At 41.1% G+C, this 19,044-nt stretch overlaps 1 protein-coding gene across 2 annotated transcripts; it reads left to right on the top strand.

The window, feature by feature from the left end:
• sh3yl1 (SH3 and SYLF domain containing 1) lies at nt 1-19,032 on the top strand. Of its 2 annotated transcripts, XM_076978182.1 has the most exons (10): nt 1-315; nt 7,883-7,993; nt 9,519-9,632; nt 10,492-10,556; nt 11,628-11,740; nt 12,595-12,723; nt 12,846-13,002; nt 13,301-13,409; nt 13,961-14,014; nt 17,792-19,032. In XM_076978182.1, coding segments are annotated over exons 1-10 (1,047 nt in total). In that variant the 5' UTR covers nt 1-314; the 3' UTR covers nt 17,986-19,032. The 2 variants fall into 2 exon arrangements, with proteins under 2 accessions (XP_076834297.1, XP_076834298.1); XM_076978183.1 differs by lacking the exons at nt 1-315; nt 7,883-7,993; nt 9,519-9,632; nt 10,492-10,556 and adding an exon at nt 10,567-10,868.
• Nucleotides 19,033-19,044: the final 12 nt, after the last annotated feature.

The raw sequence follows: 19,044 nt of genomic DNA, 5'->3' as shown, positions 1-19,044 counted from the left end.
CTAAAATTGAGAATACCTGACAACGCGATATAGCCTGCTATGTTGCGCGAGCAATGTAAAAAAAATAGTTAATACGTACATTTAACATAATTTGTTTATAATTTCATCGAATATTTGTAGGCCTAACTATTTTTTCGGTAACTTAACGTGACCTGGGTCCTTTAAGACTATAGTTAAGCAACAGGTTTGGCAGGTGTGTCGGAAGTTGAGAACACATACGAAAAACTACTTTACCTGGGCCAGGTGAGATCAGGCAAAAGTTTGATAAACTGAAGCTTCTCCAACCCTGGCAAATACAGTCCGTTCTCGGTAAAAGTAAGTAGAAAATGATACACTTTTCATCTTCCCTATCAGTTTTCCTATGCGCAATCCAGACAAGTGTTTGCTGAGGCGTTGTAATAATATTCGAGGAGACTTCCTTTAGAAATGTCAGCTCCCCTAACGCAGTCTAAACATGGTCACATTGAACAGTTTTGCTGTGGCACAGATATATTGGTTTGGCCGTCAGTAGGTTATTCACAGCAACACATTTATTCGACACTACACGAGACCAGGGCAACTTCAATGAAGTGACTGTTTTGTTGAACTGGGTGTGAATTTAATTGAAAATTACAGTTCAGTCTTTTTCAGAAATCGTTTGTTTTAGCTTAAATTTTGTTTTCACATCTGTAGATTCTTTAAAGGTGGTTAGTTTTAGGCAAAAGAATCTGCTTGTTCTCGACTAATTTATGGTCATCATTTCCCCATCACATTTCCAGTATTGTTATAGTACATATTTCCATCATCATGTAGAAATAGAACTACAACCTTCTGGAAGCTTGTTAATAATTTAAGTAAAATAACAATATTTGTCTGGAAAAAATTAAGAACAGTTTTTGCTCTGAAATATTTTTGTGGGTCTTGCTGTGCGATGGATTTTATTTCTTGTTGATAAACAATGTGAGAAGTACCAACGCCCCATGCCGCCCCCCCCTCCCCCCCCAAGTGCCCCGTCCCGCTGCTGTCCTGAGGGTGTAACGCGTGACATTCAAGTACGTTTTAGGAGGTGTTTTGTATGATCTACCTGAAAGCACTATTGTGACATCACTAAACAGCTGATCCACTTGAACATGGTGCCACATGCCTTCATGATGTGTAAACATAATTAAAAGTAAATACTGTTATTGTAACCACAAGGTCTCCAGTCTAGATGAGCAAAGACAATGTAAAATCAGATTAGTGAATATTGCAGTGTCTCATCTCCTCCACTGATCAGTCCAAGGTCTTGGTCATGATGTCATGAATGTAATAACAATGAATTCAGTGATACTGGTGTTGATCTGAGCAGCCACACAAACTTGCAGGAAGAGAGTCTAGAGCACAGACAATATAAATGTGAGTTTTAATCTCTCAAGCAGTTTAAGAATTAAAGCTTGCTTTGAAGCTTGCCCACTTAGCATTTGGCTACAAGTTTTAATAAAGCCCTTAACGCATATGGATCCAACCCTTGGAGGCCATGTCCTGCTGTACATTTAAGAAGGAGGTGGACACCAAGTAGCAATACTTCTACTGTAAGATCTCTCTTTCCTGATTGTGAATCTGTTTGTCTGACGTAAGTAGCGCTCACTGTAGTGACGGTGCAGAATCCACCCTATCAAATTAGTCCTGTGTCAAAATTTAAATCCGCTCCGATTGCAGCAGATGTTAGAGCTTTCTCTCTTTGGATGGACGCTGCATTTATAATTTTTCATTATCTCTGCTAGATGTGAATTACCACTAATTACATTGTCGCAAGCATTTGCATTATACATGCTAAAATTTTTTTTCTTTTCTATGTTACTCACTTATTCTCCAATTACTGACTAATGCATCATGTATATCTGCGTAAGCAGCAATTATTTGTACAGTAGTAATGACAAAAATTATATTCTTATTGTTAATCCTTATATGACGCCTGCATTCATTAGTCTGTTCCCTTTGGGCAGGTAGTCTGGTCTGACGGCAGAGGTTTCTCTGGCTTTTGTTTCACAGGACCTGCACTCCATGCAATATATTAACCTTCATGGGCACGGACCAGCAGAAAATTCAGCCAAGTTAACAAAGGGGAATTTTTGGAGATTGGTTTCATCCAAGTTAGTAGTGTTCTAAGGAATTTGGAGACAGTTAAGAAGTTTGGCAGTGAGCATCCCTGACTACAGACCCTCTGCCACCCACCAGTGTGTGCTTTCAACCTCAGTCTAATATATCTGATGTGAACCTTCAGCACAATCTCACTGTTGGTCGATTATTTTGAAATTACATTCTACAAGGTCGTAGATCTGTAGAAGGAAGTACCCCTCGTATCACACATTTCATCTGTAGAACTGATGGGCTACTCAGATTTGTTGTGTGTGTGTGTGTGTGTGTGTGTGTGAGAGAGAGAGAGAGAGAGAGAGAGAGAGAGAGAGAGAGAGAGAGAGAGAGAGAGAGAGTTTGATTGATTGATTGATTGATTGATTGATTGATTGATTGATTTTGTCACCCAGAAATCATTGTTGCATCTAGAATTACCCTCTTAATTTTCCTGCTTCTCAAACAACCTGCCTGGTACAATTTACCAATAAACAATTGAGCTTGTCATTACTCTTGTGATGCTGTTCTCCCCTATGGCTGTTTTCATAATGCAACATGGTGTCCCAGTTTTTAAAATTTTATTTTTACGTCTCATTTAGGTGTATTCAGTGGAAAAATCTTTTACAGCTTGGTGAAATTAATTGCACGAGTTGGTTTCTCTCTAAGCAGTACAAAATATCCCAAAATGTCACTCATGAGTCAGGCAGTTAGATAGTTAATATAAATAATAGGTCATATTGATATAAAGTAAAATCAAAGGTAGAAGGGCATATATAGGATTGGTATTAATACAGATAAACATAGAAATGTTTGTGTAAACAAATCAAAACAACCCATGGTTCTAATACACCATGGCATGTAAATACCATTTAATTAGTACAATTTTGTTTAACCCTCATAAGTAATATGTTAATCTTAATATTGTAAACTGTATCTGCCTACTATACAATAACACATACTTTGTCGAAAAAACAAAGTATGATTTTATTCTGAAATGACAAAACCTTATCTTTAAGTGCATGCTCTTTCAATGCGCTGGATGCATTGCAAACATAAAGTGGTATTTTGCAGTTTTGCATCCCTAGGCCAAGGGACTCTTCTGGCTTGTTCACATGGCAGGTGGTTTGACGTGATGCACGGTGAGACACTTTGCAGAAAGAATGTGCAGCCCCTCCCAGATGGGTGGCACTGCCATGTGGCTTTGAACGAGACCGACACGAGGTAAATGGGTGTAGAGGCCGACAAGTGAGGTAAATGGGTGTAAATGAGATTTCCTTGGGGTTTTTATTAGATTCAGGTGCGTCAGAGCTATATATAAACTTGAATTAAGTAGAAAGGGAACACGGTTTCTGTTTGCCTTAACAGGCCTCGAGCGTGATCTGCAGGGCTCCGTAACTCTAGATACACCTTACAACTGTTTAGCATTCACCATCCTACATGCTACTGCCTGATGGTACTGATGATATTCAAATTACAGCGCTTTACAAGTGATGGTCCTTGTGTTTCAACTAGTGAACAAGGCTTTTTTAAAGACTTAATACCTACCAGGGATACAAATACAGTCTGCAAATCCTTTAATTCGTTTAACAGAATATTAACTATTCGTTAATAGTAATTTTAGGTTTTATTGAGACATTTTGTAATTTCAGTCCTTTTTTTCATGTACGTCAGGGGTGCTTAAGTTGGGGGAGTGAGTCCAGTAAAGGTCCAGTAAAGGTGTGCTATGACACACCGACTAAGTCTGCCAATTACTCCATGAATCGGGTGTGTATACATACAGGGACATCGATCTCTGGGATTTCAGGAGCACCACTGATCCACAGGGAGCACGGGGGTTTTACCACAATGGTGAACAAACAGATCTTTTCACTTTAGTTTCTACCATATTTGTGTATCGTTATCATTAAAGGAAGTGATTTTACATACTGAATGCATTCATAAACCTCCATATCTAATAAGGGACATAACACAAGTTTCTTTCAGTTCTGCCTTTGCACTCTTTTTGAGCAGAAGTGAATTAATTCCTTCTGTGAAATGAACAAATCGGTTATTCACTTGTTCATGTGATCCAACCACATGAACCTTAAGGAGGATGACCTTTCTTATGGAGTTAGTGGGGTTTTTTTTGTTTGTTTGTTTTGGTCTTTTTTTTTTTTTTTTTTTTTTAGCATAAGATGACCAATTGAGCTGAAATTTTATCTGACACTGCTATTTCATGAGGCAGATTTATGTTACTTTTGGTGCAGAGCTGCACTTCAAGTGACCAAAACTGTGAAATACCATATTTCAAAATGAATTTGATCCATATCAGACCAGACATTTCAGACCAACATTTCACAAGATGGATCACTTTAAACATTTCACAAGAACATTTTGTAGAAAAGGACTTGATCACTAATTGGATTTAAGCATTATGACATGAAAGTACAGCGTCTTTGATCAGTTCTAGCCAATATCCATGTGGTCATCTTTCTGATATCCTCCTACAGACGTAGCATGCCAAATCTAAGACACAGTTTAATCTCACCTCGCAGCCTTTTGAAGGTACTTGCAAGAATTAGATTGAAATTTAATGAACTCCAGCTTTTGCATTGTTTGTTGTTAAAATCATTTTAGGGTGCACCCCTGTAGATGATATTTCACTGTCTTTTATATGGGAAGTAGTGTTTAGTTGTGTCAAATATTAATAGCTCTTGGAAACAAACATTTACTGTTTGATTGTTTGATTGTTATTTAATCTTTTTTAACCATAATAGAAAAACGTATTTCTTGAGTGGCCAAAGACTTTTGCCACAGTCCTATAGGCCTATATCACTTGCAAGCACTAAAGCTATAATAGCGCTAATATAGGTTTACCTGTCTTTGCCAAAGTTAACCACTGTATATAAAAGAAGAATCTGTCTCCATCACTAGTAAACATTGCTGCTCTTTAAGGCCAGAGCTAATATATTTGGAAACTCATTGATTGACATGGTCTTCCTTCAGTTTTCCCCTCTTTCTCTCTAAGGAATGATCAAATGAAATTGTTCTTTTCATTCATCTTTGTGTTATAACTAGCCTTGTTGTGATTAATGTAATTTACTGGCTGTAAATTAATTTGTTCTGTTTTACTATTAAGTGAGATTGAATGGCAATGCTGAATAGACAGAACTGAACTCATGAGCTGGCTTGACAGCGAAAGGGCTTGGCACGATGGTGCTAACCTGGCGATTACAATTTGGGTAGTAATATCTCCTAGCTGTGAGGAAAATGTGTGCTGTTGACAAAGCCGGTTTAGCAAGAATTCCTAAACCAGAAAGACTGCATTGAAAGTGACATTTTGTAAGCGCCTCCCTGGGTATACCACATAAACCGAGCACATGCCCAGAATAGCTTTTGTATCACTTGTTCTTTTGATGCTCGGGTTTAAACATAAGGATTCAGGCCTGAGGTTTTAATCAATGCAAAATGAAGAAAGATCATCTCAAGTGTTTGGTAGGAGTTTAAGGAGTAGAAAGTTGTGAGTAAATGTCCTGCCTCCAGCAGGTGGGATACTGATGCTTACTGCATGAACACTTCATTCTTCGGCTCATGCCTGTCACCTCCTTTGATGACTGTAGTATATATTTACGTATAGTCATTTGCAGTTATTCTTAAGACGGATAAACATGCAAACAAATAATTTAATTATAAAGTGTACAGTGATTTTTAAAAGCACATGGGGATTATGAAAGGATTTATAATCTTGGCACTTCTTATTCTATTCTGAATGAACAACAAACCTTAAACAGCTTGCACACATCATTGGGCTGTGGAGTGTAGTAATCAGTGCTTTGCTGTTGTATTCTTGTGGCACGTATGTGTTTACTATGACACAAAGAGCTACAATAAGTCATTCCAGGGAAAAGGGTGGGGAAGACGTGAGGCGTACGCCACTGACATCAATTTGACCAGAGGCTATTAATAGCTAGGGGAACTCCTTGCAGTAACTCATTTGCATTTTTGCTTGTTCATTGTTTACTTGATGATTCGTTTAGAGTTGTACCAAGTGATCATTCCAAATGACGGCTCTGTGACACCAAAAGTAGATTTGCTTTGAATCATTTGTTTGCAGTCTTCGTCTACAATCAGTATAGAAAACTTAATTTGATGCATATTAAGCCAACTTGCTGCATTTTTCAATTGACTGCATGCTAGATATGATTAAAGGAAGCCTAATCAAGAGATGACTACAATCAAATAACCCTTTTATTAGATAACGACCAAGTAAACGGTGAACTTTGGGTAATTCTAGGGGAATCTCAATTTAAATTTCAGATAGTCACCTGAAGTAAAGATGGAAAAACAAAACCTAGCATCAAACCATTAAATGAGAGGTAGCAAACAACACAAAAAGCAACATGTTGCATCATAAATGCAGAAAGTGGTGATTTAGTGGCTGTTTTTCTACATACCACATAGTTTTAACTTATCTACTTAGACTTTTTGAAGTAACCCTAACCTTTTTATCTAAATAATAATTACAAAAGCTTAGAACAAATTTGTTGAAACATGTTTGCCTAAATATTACAAAACTCCATTTTAAAATAGATTTTAAAATTTTGTTTATTTATTTAGGCTCACTGAAATGGCTGGTTGGACTAAGCTTAATGTAATAAAGCATGGATTGTCTATTGGTGTGCCAGCCAAGGAGGACAAGCCTTGATCCTCCAATGTTCTTTCCTCATTTCCACTCAGGGAGTTTTTCTACTCCTGCCTCTGTCTTCTACTTTAAAAGTGTTTGAGTCCATGTCCTTAAAGATGCATTGTGAAAATCTGTGTTGTTAAGAGTTCTATATGTAGATTTAACTTTATACGTTATATAGATAAGGCAAATATCTCTTCTCGGGGGGTAATTGTAGCTGGAGTATGTAAGCCTGACTTGACATGGTTACAAAAAAAAGCTGTGCTTGTTTTTGCTAAGTTTTGTGAAGCTGTGTCTTGAAGCACATTCACTTTAGATATGGTTCATGAGACATGCCCTGGGTCCACCATGCCAGAGGCCGATGCAGGAGCTTTCTTGTGCCAAAGATAATCTTGAGGTTCCCAACCAAAAGAAACTGAAAGGTTAATGGAGAAAGAGCTTGGGAAGTAAATAACAAGGCAGCTATGGGACCAACATACTCCTGCTTCCAAGCTATCACAGTTCATAAAAAATGTCTTTTATGAAAATTCGAAGGAAGCTTGTTTGTCAAGCAACTATTATTTTTATAATCACTCATCAGTGACTGACCAGAAGACTTGATTATTTCTTAACATATATTTGATCAGAAGTTTGGCTAATCAAGCAGTACTAAAACAATGAATAAAGTATCTTAACATTCGTTACAACACTGAAATTAATGAAAGTGAATTTGAAGGCACAAAATTAACCCTGATTAAAGTGAATTTCCCAAGCTTAATTACGCTGTGTGTTGACATGTAAATCTATCCAATCTGCAGTTAAACACCACACAACAGAAATATTTATATGCATACAAACCTCTTGAAAACAAATTCCATCATTCTGTTCTGCAGATACAAAAACCAACCATATATGTGCACTGTCAATATAATCAGAGATTATAACTAAAGCAAAACTAAAGTTAGATGGCTAGATGGGCAACTCAAAGTTAAGTTACACTAAGGCCAAACTTTTATCGACTTTTAACACCATTGTTGAGTTTTCTTCAGTTTTACAGAAAACACGGGGAACAAGTTAGTACCCATTAGTATAGAACTAAAGAAGAGATTCAAGTGTGCTAATAATCTGTGTACAAATATTTATTTACAGTGAACAATCCAATTCCATCCAACCTGAAATCTGAGGCAAAGAAGGCTGCTAAAATCCTCAGAGAATTCACAGAGATTTCAAACAGACAAGGCCCTGACAAGCTAATTCCCGGTAAGTGTTCTGTGCTTCATTTAGTATGACTAAGCAATCAATTATGTGTAATATACCCATATGGGACCATATGGGTAAAACTTTGTCTTATCCAAATATTATTCATTGATGTATTTAAGGGAACAACTTAAAATGTCTCCATTGGAAGAATACCACAGTGCACTGAGATTAGTACTGTCTGTTGTCCTTATAACAGAGTTCTGTTGTTTGCTCATCATTGGGTGAACATATGCCTTATGGAACATTTTCCCCCGTTTTGTGTTGTTCTGTCATCTTTATTGTGTATACATATCCAAAACAATATTGCCTGCAAGACTGAAGCCATGATGCTGTTTGGTGACAGCAGCTGTACCTGGTGCAGGTTCCCCAGTGACTCTGTTCAGAGAGAACATTGCTGGGTACTGAGGTCATCGGTGAACCTAGCTGATGCCAAGTATTTGTTCATACATGTCTTTACATGACATGACTGGGCTCTTTCTGTGTTCACTTTATTTTCACTGGTAATACACAAAACAAAGACCTGGCTTTTTATTTTAATCTTTTAAAGACTTGTCTTGTCAGGAGCATTTATTTTCCCCAGAGAATATGGATTGATTTTCATTATGTTTTGTTTATAAATTAAGCTATTCCAGTTAGTGATCGTCAGTACTCGAGCACTGACACATTTGTGTGAGAAAAGACTTTACTGAATGATGTGGGTGGGTGTTGTTTTTGAAATGCTTGTGTCTGCAAGTCTTTGTATTCCCTGACTTAGAAGAATGCATCAGTTTGTTAATTTGGTGAAAGTCTCCCATTGGAATTACACATGATAATGTTTCTGTTGAAATGGGTGTTAATGTACAATGCTAGTGCTAGCTTGGATAAGACATAATGTCTTTCTTAAAATGGTCATTGTTTTTGAAATGCTTTTATTTTTTCTTTTTGCATTTCATGTATCCAGGGAACCTGTGCATGGAACAATCCGTTAGCATTTAAGCCTCTTTGTTTTTCATATTGATGGCAGTCATTAAAATATCCCATCCTGACCACACCCATTTACGTGGCTTACCTGGTGCAGGACATTCAGAAGTATTTGTCAAATCCTCATCTGTATGTTCATAAAGCTTTGATTGTATGATTCAGGTTATACCCAACTTGCATGATTATTCCAGTCTTCTTGAGTTTTGTACGAGTTTGTGAGCACGGCACAATTTCTCAGTGAGAGCTTCTCCAGGTACCACATTCTGCCATGATGCTGTTAACCCACTGCATTCACAAGTCATCTGTCCCTCAGATTTTATGCTGATTTTACGTTTTGCAGACCATTGGATCTTACTGTTTAGACTGACGTTCTCTCCTGGGTTCTGTGTACCTGCAGACACAGTTGCCTGATGGTGTGTGTGTGTGTGTGTGTGTGTGTGTGTGTGTGTGTGTGTGTGTGTGTGTGTGTGTGTGGGTGGGTAGATGGTGGTTAATTTGGAGGGTCTTCTGGTCATCTGTAGCTGTTGATTGATTTTTGCTTTCTGCTCCTCCCTGTCCAATTAAGCCCACGTGATTGCCAAAGCCCATGGACTGGCCATCCTGTCGGTCATCAAAGCAGGGTTCATGATTACTGCTCGCGGGGGCAGTGGGATTGTGATCGCTCGTCTTGCCGATGGACGTAAGTTTATTTTTGCCTTGGGGTCCTGAACTTTTCTCACTCAGATTATTACACTGATGACTGTAAAACATAAATTGGCATATTTCAGTCCCCCAAAGAATTTGCACTAGGACTAATAAATATATGGTGTAAAATAGTCACACAATGGCCCAGGCTGAATAGAAATATTCTTGTCTGAATAAATATAGCTATATATTTCCACAAAGATGGATCTGTTCCAAAAAAGAATCCCAAAATGCTCCCCAGTTCTCTTCGCTGCAGTTATAAATGGCTTGGTGGGAATTCTGCTATGTTCTAATATGTTCTAGCAAAGCCTGTTCACCCCAAAAGGGAATTCATGTACTACTTACATCTTAAACAAATGCAAAATGTGATCATTTGCCAGCTGTAGAGCGACTTTAGATGAGCTTGTGTGTGGCAGACAGGTTGAAGGTGTTTACATTTACATTTATGGCATTTAGCAGACGCTCTCATCCAGCGCGACTTACCGAGTGCTTTGCACAAAGTGTTACCTCATAACTTTTGTTCTGAGATCTGCTCCTGAAATATCTTTTTGCTATGCAGGATTTATTTATAGCTCTGTTCTGCTGTAGTGGACAATTAATCACATACTTCTCTAGTGTATATGTCGATGACTAATGCGTTTTGGAATATAGCCAGTTTGGCATGATACAGTGGATTTTGATCATCTTCAAGCACTTGTTGAAAATGTTGTACGTCACTTTGATGACTACTGTCTAGGCTTTTAGAATATCTTGCCCACTTTTGTTATGTATCATCGTATCTGATCTTTTCCTGCACAGCAGGAGATTGATCTATATATTGTCATAACATGTGCTCTGATTGTGTTCTGATATAGGATGGTCCGCCCCCACAGCTATTGGCATAGCTGGTCTCGGTGGAGGGTTTGAAATTGGTTTGGAGGTAGGTCAGTTTTAAACCAGCACCTTATTCACTGAAACAGTGTAACAATGTGTAACGATGCCTGTAGTGCAAGATGACACCTTTGTGACCTTCAGTACTCCTTTGAAGCATTGCACATCCCAAATCCCACTCCCTAACTCGGGAGCCATTTGTGGCTATAGATTGCTGACTTCACAGGTCACTGAGTGGATTCTCCTCTGGCCCACGAAAACAGGAGTCTTTGGCCTCAGCTGTGGTCATACATCAGCACTGGTGTGTCCAAGGCTGATTGCAGGGACCACACCCGCTCTTGAACCCCGGGTCGTCCGGATGGTAAATGCATGCTCTGATCACCAGCCTAAAGAGCCAGAACACACACCTCACCTTCCCGAGGCTCTGTCGCACTACCAGGTCCTGAAGGGCACAGCCGCAACCCGGGAAGAGAAAGTCCTGCCTCGTGGTGTGCGTTTGCAGTGTGGTGTGACTCATCACACACCAAGTGTGACCAGGCATTCCGCACACTAGCCTTGCCTGCTCCCGCTGCCGGCAGAGTGCAGTCACACTCCTGTCGGCTCACTGCACAGACATCAGCACACCTGAACCCCGTCCAACTCGAACAAAGCTATCCAGCACTCAGACCAATTATAGAGTCTGAAAGTTCTTTTTTTAAATGTTGTGTTGATGACAGACGCACAATAGTTGTCAGCTTAGCTGTCAGTGTGATGGACGAGCATATTACCCTTAAGGGACTTTGTCGTCATGAAGGCTGATACCTTTGATGGAACGTGATCTTTATTTTATTTAATAAGTAAGTAAATAAATGAATACAAAAAAGGACATTGCAATTTGGAGCCTTTGTATGGTGGCTGGAGTGCAACAAGCATTTTTTCCTTCCATGACATGTTCCACTCGTGTGCAGGACTGGGTTATTAAATCTTGCATTAAGTTGTCATGAAGAGTGGCAACACTTTGGATCATTATCCAATGTATAAAGGTATAATGTATAAAGGCCTGCATCTCAAGATTCCTTTCTGTATTAACATGGTAAATGTGAGTCTACTTTTGCTAAAAATTGCTTTTTTGTGATTTTAGGCCTCTGACTTTGTCATCATCTTGAACCAGCGGAGGGCTGTGGAAGCTTTCAGCAAAGGGGGAAACCTCACGTTCGGAGGCAACTGCACCGTAGCTGTGGGGCCTCTCGGCAGGTAGGGGGCAACTGCGCAGTGTTGTGGACGTCACGTAGATGTGGTCGACAGTCATTCTAGTTTGTTTTATTTCCCATGTTTTCTCTGAGGCTGCAGATACACTTGCTGATGGGCTGGTGACCATGTGTGTTTATTTTGATGAGTGGTGTTTAAAATGTAGAGAGCATTATAGATGCATCCGACTAATGGAGGATTTGGCCAGTATTAAACTAACCACTGTATGCTCTCGTCAAGACGTAAGCCCGTGCACACCAGGATGCCTTTTCAATAAACATAAATTATCTATCGTTTTAGTAGGTACATGAATACTACTTCTAACAAGACCTCTTCCCCTCATCACGGGAGATATATATAGCTGCCTTTTTATAGTGTTGACTTTAATTTTGGAGTCTCATGAAAGCCATTACCTTTGATGAAAGGGGATTTATATAGACATCAAATCCGCTAGCGTTGCCAGCACCACCTCTAACCGGTAAATCAATTATCCACCATTCGGCAAGCATGAGCATGCAGAAGAGTACCTGCAAGTATTGCGTACAACCATGGGAATACCCTTTATACGCAGTGTGCCTCACTGAGACCTGGTGGTTTTATGTTTTATAGTTACACAGGGAGCCAGCTACTCAAACGCTTTCTTGCCTATCCCACGTTTTTGTATTTTGATTTTGCCCTAAATGGAAGCTGAAACAGATGTATTTAGTGATATAAACAGACGAATCTGAATAAGGCGGGCAGCCTGTAGCTCTGAGAGCCATGGAGGCAGCCATCTTGTACTGTGGCTTTGTACCGCGGACGGTGCCTCGCTGTGCCTGTGTGCTGCCCGACTGTCCCGACTGACCGAGTGCCTGGCGCAGGAATCTGGAGGCAGACGTGGCGTTACGCAGCACGGCAGCCGTCTACTCCTACTGCAAGTCGCGAGGCCTCTACGCCGGTGTGTCCATAGTTGGCTCCTGCATACTTGAGCGTAAAGACACCAACAGAAAGTGAGTTCCCCAAATCACCTCAGAGTTGCGCGTTGCAGCATTTTAGAAACAAACTGATGATCCCCCATTTGTACTCTAGCGTTAGTTCATGTTTCTCTCCTTCTCTGTCTTTTATCCGGAAGGTTCTATTCCCAAGATATTCGTGCATCTGCAATTCTCAATGGAGATGTGGAACCTCCCCCCGAAGCTTACGACCTGTACACTATCTTGGAGGACTATACAGAGAAGTACACCAGCGAGTGGCAGAGCAAAAACATGCGTCCCACCACCACCAGCAGGGTAAGGATTCTTCCTGAGTGGCATTGTTTGGGTGTCTTTTCAAAATCTGCCTAAATTGGACCAACAGCAAATACTCAGTTTAACACCTTACCAGCTGTTCTTTTTCTATGGCGAACTCATGGTTTAACCTCACATGCCCTGTTGTAAAAGTGCTTCAGGACTCCCTTGAACACATTGTACATTCAGTAAGCAGGAGCCCCTTAACAGCGCTGCTAGAGAAGTCTTGGGTGGTCTGGTTTATAAGGAGCATGAAGAATGAAGTACTGAAGTTCTGAATCTTCTTATTTCCTCCTGACAGATGAGTGCAGCGCCATCTAGGCCGAAGCCGCCTTCTCTGAGGGCTCCTCCCAGTGAAGGGGTCTATCAGCCAAGGCCCACCTTCACTCGCAAGCCTCCTTCATTCGAGGGTAAACACTTCTAATGATACTCAGCTCTCATCTCTAATAGTAGTAATAGTAGCTGCAGTAGTAGCCGGAGGCTCTATGTAATCTGACCACTATATGCTTAACAGAAATGGTGACCTTCTGTGTAGTACTTGGCTCAGTCATTTGTGTGCTTCCAAGCCAATATTTTGGTCCTATGATTTGTGTTCTATGGACTTCTAACAGAGCACTTGTTGTACAAGTACTTTACATTGTATTTATTTATGTCTATGTTTGAACTTCTAGGTATTGGTTTTTAAATCCCGTGGTTAAAATTTGAGCCTATGTTTATTTGCAATGCCAGGCAATAGCATTGTAGTTTCCTGTAGTTTAGCAGTAGTCTGGTTCAAGGTTGTTTTGAATTCCGACCTACCTACGGTACCATCTAGGATGTATTCTGTGAACAGATGGCAAAGCACCTTGTAAGTTGTTCTGGGTGAGAGTGTCTGCTAAATGCCCAAAATGTAAATATTCTTATGCCAGTGTCGTTTTTGAGTAGTAACACCCCCCCCCCCCCCCCCCCCCTCCTCCTGCAGAAACAAAGCCAACCATCTATCCCAGCCTCTCCAGCTGGCCCATGGAAAGCCCAGGTGAGCTGTAGCCTCTGAGATCCGAGATGAAATTACTGCAAATTGCGTTTGCGTTGCATTTGCGTGGCATTGCATTTAATTTAAAATGGTCAAATTTTAAAGAACAAGCACCTGTAGATCCTGCAGCCCTCACTAAGGAGAATATAGTTCCACACTGGATGCTTTTTGATGGGAGAACAACGGCCTTGGGGCTGCGTGGTCTACAAGTCAAAAGTCCTTATCATGAAAAAAAAAACTGTAAATCAAATGTAGTAGCAGTATGGACATCATGACAAGGAATCTGTTGTAATGAAAGGAAACCTGTTCAAGACATTTAAAACAAAAAAATATTGGCAATTAAAAAAAAAAAAAAAAAACCTCTTTTTCATTCATTCCAGGCCAGAGTATGGTGGACTGTAATAATAGCAGTTTAGTATAATTGGCTAGTGCGGAGTAAGAAGGCATGCAGTGAAACAGCGCCACCTGCCTTCCCCGTGAGCAGCCACAAGCCGCAGCCAGGCCACATTCCCGTCTCTCATCGCCGCGCCAGGATTTCTAGTGTTTTGAAATGGCACAATGTAGATGAGCAACGGTTGCTAACCAGTATGGGTGGTGACGTACAGCATCACAACCGCTCGCGTACGCCTGAGCGGCTCTCTGATGTGGCAAGTGCTGCGGGAAATGCAGCCGTCCTATGGCATCACATGAACGCGGGCCACGTTTCTGGCATTCCCGCCACCTGGCCGGGCTCTCCCGGGAAATGCCCCCTCTCCAGGACTTGGTTTGGGCTTGAAGCGGAGCGCCAGGCTCCCGTCGGCACCGAGCCGCACCCCCGCCCGCTCTCGGGCAGCGCTCCCGATGCGAGCGCATGTTCTGCAGATGTGGGCCACAAAGAAGTCCCGTAGAAAACCAAAAAGTCTTGGGTTTCCGCTCTTTGGGTTCATTTTCTTGTCCTGGATCAGTGCTGCTTGCTCCTGGCGGAAGCGAAGGCTGTGAGTTGTGTGTAGCGCTCCCAGCCATGCTGTAGGACAGAAGGGGGATACCTGCCTGTAGGGCAGAAGGGGGATACCTGCAGCCCCACGTGATACCTGCTTTTCATTCACAGTCTGGTATCCCTAATTAAAGATATCAAACTTTACAGAAAGGCATTGAACTCCCGATTACAAGAACCACATTAATATGTGCATTTTAGCAAGTTCCCTCCCTCATTTAAACATGAGCCCAGATCTTTTATTGCTGGAATAATTTCCTGGTATCACTCATTTCCCCTCTTTACTTTTTTAATTGGTTTAGATGCCATTGTGGTGCATTTCTGTTGTTATTTTTATCTCTGATTCAGACGCATTAGTTGTGCTCATTGAGTGGTGTGCGTGGTGGAGCAGTAATGCACTGGGTCTTTTACATAAACCAGAAGACCTGTCCCCAGCTGTGACCAGGGCCTGCCTGGAAGGGGCTTGTACTTAATGTATGGAATGTACTTTAGCACACAGATTTCTAATCTCGATTCTCAGTGTAATCACTGTAACAGTAATAGGCAGTCACTGTAATCCAGCCCCCGAGCATGCTCAGTTGTGCTGTATTCGGTATCTCGGTTGCAACACTGCAGGCAGCTGTGGCTGGTTATATGCTGTTGTCGGTGGAGTAAAACAAAAGGTTACCAAGCAACATTCATAGGGTTATGATTAGGGTTAGTGATGCAAACTTGTGGAGTGACACACAACCAGCGTCCCCACAGTTACATTCTGAAGAAGATTGTGTGAGAAGATTCCGGCATGTGCATGATCCCTGCTAGTCTGTGTCAAAAGATTTGACACCTATATAAAATACAGTATTTATGCACTGAGGGGGCCCCACGGTGATCCACAGTCATGTTTACAATCCACCCCCTCATTTATATAATAATGTCCCACCATCATTATCCCATTCACCTTAATCATCATGCTCTGAAGGAGTTCCTCAGAACTCTCAATCATCTGAGTTTCATTAACATTTCTTCCTGAGCCTCTGGTCCTTTAGCACACCAAGTAATGAAAAGGTGCTTCTGGTGAAGGGCTGGTAGGTGAGGGGCAGAAGAGAAAAGATGATCCATACGTTGAGACTTGTGTAAGAGGGAGAGACCTTGTGAAGTACGAGCGCTTTATTGCTCTCTGGTGTTTTCCACGTAGGGCCTAATCCAGCTTTGCACTTCACGTGAGAACAGAAAGTTCAGCTGGATGGAAGTGATTGACCTCCAGTAATCACTCTCTTTCTCCTCCTCCTCCTCCTTCTCCCTCCTCCTTCACTTTCTCTCCCTCCTCCTTTGCTTTCTTCCTCTGTTTCCACAGCCATGCGACTCGGGTACCACTGAATGTCCATGATTGATCTGTTGTTGCGTTAAAAAAGCCCCCCCCCCGTTCATAAAAAGGCCCCTAGATTACTGATGTGCATGACGAGACTTACCCTGGGGTAACTGCAGAGTCGCAGGTGTATACGTGAAGTGACAGAAACACCCCCCTGTCTCCCCTTCCTCCTTTTCGTGAGCTGTCACTTTTTGGACTTTGCGTGCGCGAGCAGAAAACCACGTAGCTCAAATGTCGCCACTTTGCCAAAACACACGAGCTTGACAGATCTACACGAACTCTGGACCGTGTTGCTATGGAGCACGTAGCTTGTTGCGTCTTGCGCTTGTGTTGGTGGAAACGAATGCTCTGTTGACGGGTTGCCTTTCTTTCGGGATTGAAGTCAAGGGTGTTTTGTGTGGAAAAACGGCTTGCCCGGAACTCTGTGTTGGCCCAGGATTTGGGTGTCGGTCGTGGGCTGCCAGCCCTCTGTCTGGTGTATCTCATAGCTGTCCTCCTGGGAGGGTCTTGCTCCAGCACTACTCTGTGAGTGTGGTGCACAACACCCACATACAACAAACAAGACCATAGATGTGTGCGTGTGTGTGTGTGCGCAGAGAACATAGACAGAAGATTGCACAAGAACATAGAGGGGTGTGTGTGAGAGAAAACACATTTAAAGGGGTCTAACTCTGACCGAGCATATAATATGTACATGGTGGAGTAGCTATAGATACAGGTTAACAAGTGATGCTTTCTTCACAGTTCATTGGCACAGTTTATGACCGTCAGAGAAGTTCATATGTTAGGCTGCCACCTAGTGTTATGCCACTGGCAGTTTTAACGGCGTACTACTTGGTATATGCTTGACGAGTAAATGGATCACGTGCACTCATTCAGATATTATGCAAGTATAACCCATATTAAATAATTTGGCAATGTCTGTATTTGCGCTGATGACCTGTTTGAGTTAAAAGAGTTTGACAAGTTTGTGCATAGAGAACTTGTATAATCTTAAGAGGTATTATTGCTTGAGTCCTGAGTAAGTAGTCCATATGAATAAGATTGTGATTATATTATTGTCATTTGTTCCTGATGCTTGTAGACAGTTGTGTTTAAAGGGAAACCAACATTTCCCAGTAAACACGTTATTGGCATGCATACTAGGAGAAATGGGACCTTGGGGCGTCCACTTTCTTTTAATATTTTGATGGGTAGATGATGATCACATTTTAAAATGAGGTGGAGTATGAGGTTGGATTTCTTCTGAAGTGTTTATTAATGCCCTTTATTACAAAGCACTTCTGTTTGACCATAAATGTATCCTTTAAATGCGCTTGTATTTAAATTAATATTATTGCACCACCTGCAGAACTTTTTTTTTTTATCTATCACCTAAATCTCATAGCCTTATCTGTGGAACCATATAACGGGCTATATACAGAGAACCTGACTGTTCCACCCCAACCTCCTGTTCTAGGCCAAGCGTCGGGCGGTCCCCTCATGGTCACGGCCATCCACGCTTTCAGTGGCCAGCAGCCCGGGGACCTGAGCTTCGGCGTGGGAGACCGCATCAAAGTCCTCACCAAGACAGACGCGCAGTACGACTGGTGGGAGGGGGAGCTGAGGGGACAGGTGGGCATCTTCCCCGCCAACTTTGTGTCCTATAACTGAACGACCTAACATGGGTGTGCCTGCACCTGGCCTTCAAGGTCACTGGCCTTCAAGGTGACTGGCCTTCAAGGGCTCCTATGTGTTCCAGGCACTGAAGATGAATGCATTTTTCATACTGATTTTGGTACTCACACAAAGGACAAGTTTTAATATATGAATTTATTCAGTGTTGACATACTAGTAGTAGCTCATATATCTTTTTTTCTGCTTACTGTAAAGTACTAATTATTTTATATTTATTGTATAAATGGGTACATAGGTATTTGAAGAGGTTTAAAGGGTGGTTATACCCCAGGCCGTTTCCTGGTCTGTTCTGTTTCACGTTACATACAGGTGTTTACAATCATAGTTTTATGCACTGTTTTTCTAACTGAAGTTCATGGGTGTGTGTGGGGGGGGGGGGGGCTTTCTTATTCATTTTGACTGTATTATAGATTTTGTGAAGCATATACACACTAGCACAAATTAAACTCTGAAGGTTGAAGTGATCACCACCTGTAAGTAGGTAAATGTTCTTTTAAACTGAGCATTGGTAGAGACTGTTTAAGGTCTTGCTGATTTTGTAAGAACTTCATTCATCTTTACTGTATTCTTTTGATTGATTATGCAATCTTATCGTTGTTGTTTTTTTCGACCATTTAGAGTAATACTCAGTTGTCATTCTGGTTTGCCAGCTTGTTCTACTGCCAGGAACTTCTAACTCTATGGCCTGTTTAGTCTGACTTTCACTAGGACTTGAATGAGTGTGACACTAGTGTGATTATGAAAGAAACATTCAGCTGGCGTCAACAGGCTTCAACTGTTTTGTTTTCAATTATTTTTCAATTACTTCATATTTTAGCTCTGTGGTAGACATGGTAGCACTGATAGACTGGATGTTTGCACAACATGGATTAAATACATGGGTTTTAAGTATGTGCATGTGTGTGTGTAATATTGCTTATACCTGCTTATAATGCTTATAATAAATAGAGTGCAATATCCAGATGTTTACAGCAGATGTTTGTGATTAGACAAATGCAAATTAAATCTGTTACTTACACCTCATGGATGTTTGAG

The sequence above is a fragment of the Brachyhypopomus gauderio genome, chromosome 17 (genome assembly GCF_052324685.1).
Source record: "Brachyhypopomus gauderio isolate BG-103 chromosome 17, BGAUD_0.2, whole genome shotgun sequence".
Classification (NCBI taxonomy): domain Eukaryota; kingdom Metazoa; phylum Chordata; class Actinopteri; order Gymnotiformes; family Hypopomidae; genus Brachyhypopomus; species Brachyhypopomus gauderio.
The sequence above is the reverse complement of the archived record's forward strand: the minus strand, read 5'-3'. Positions and strand labels throughout refer to the sequence as shown.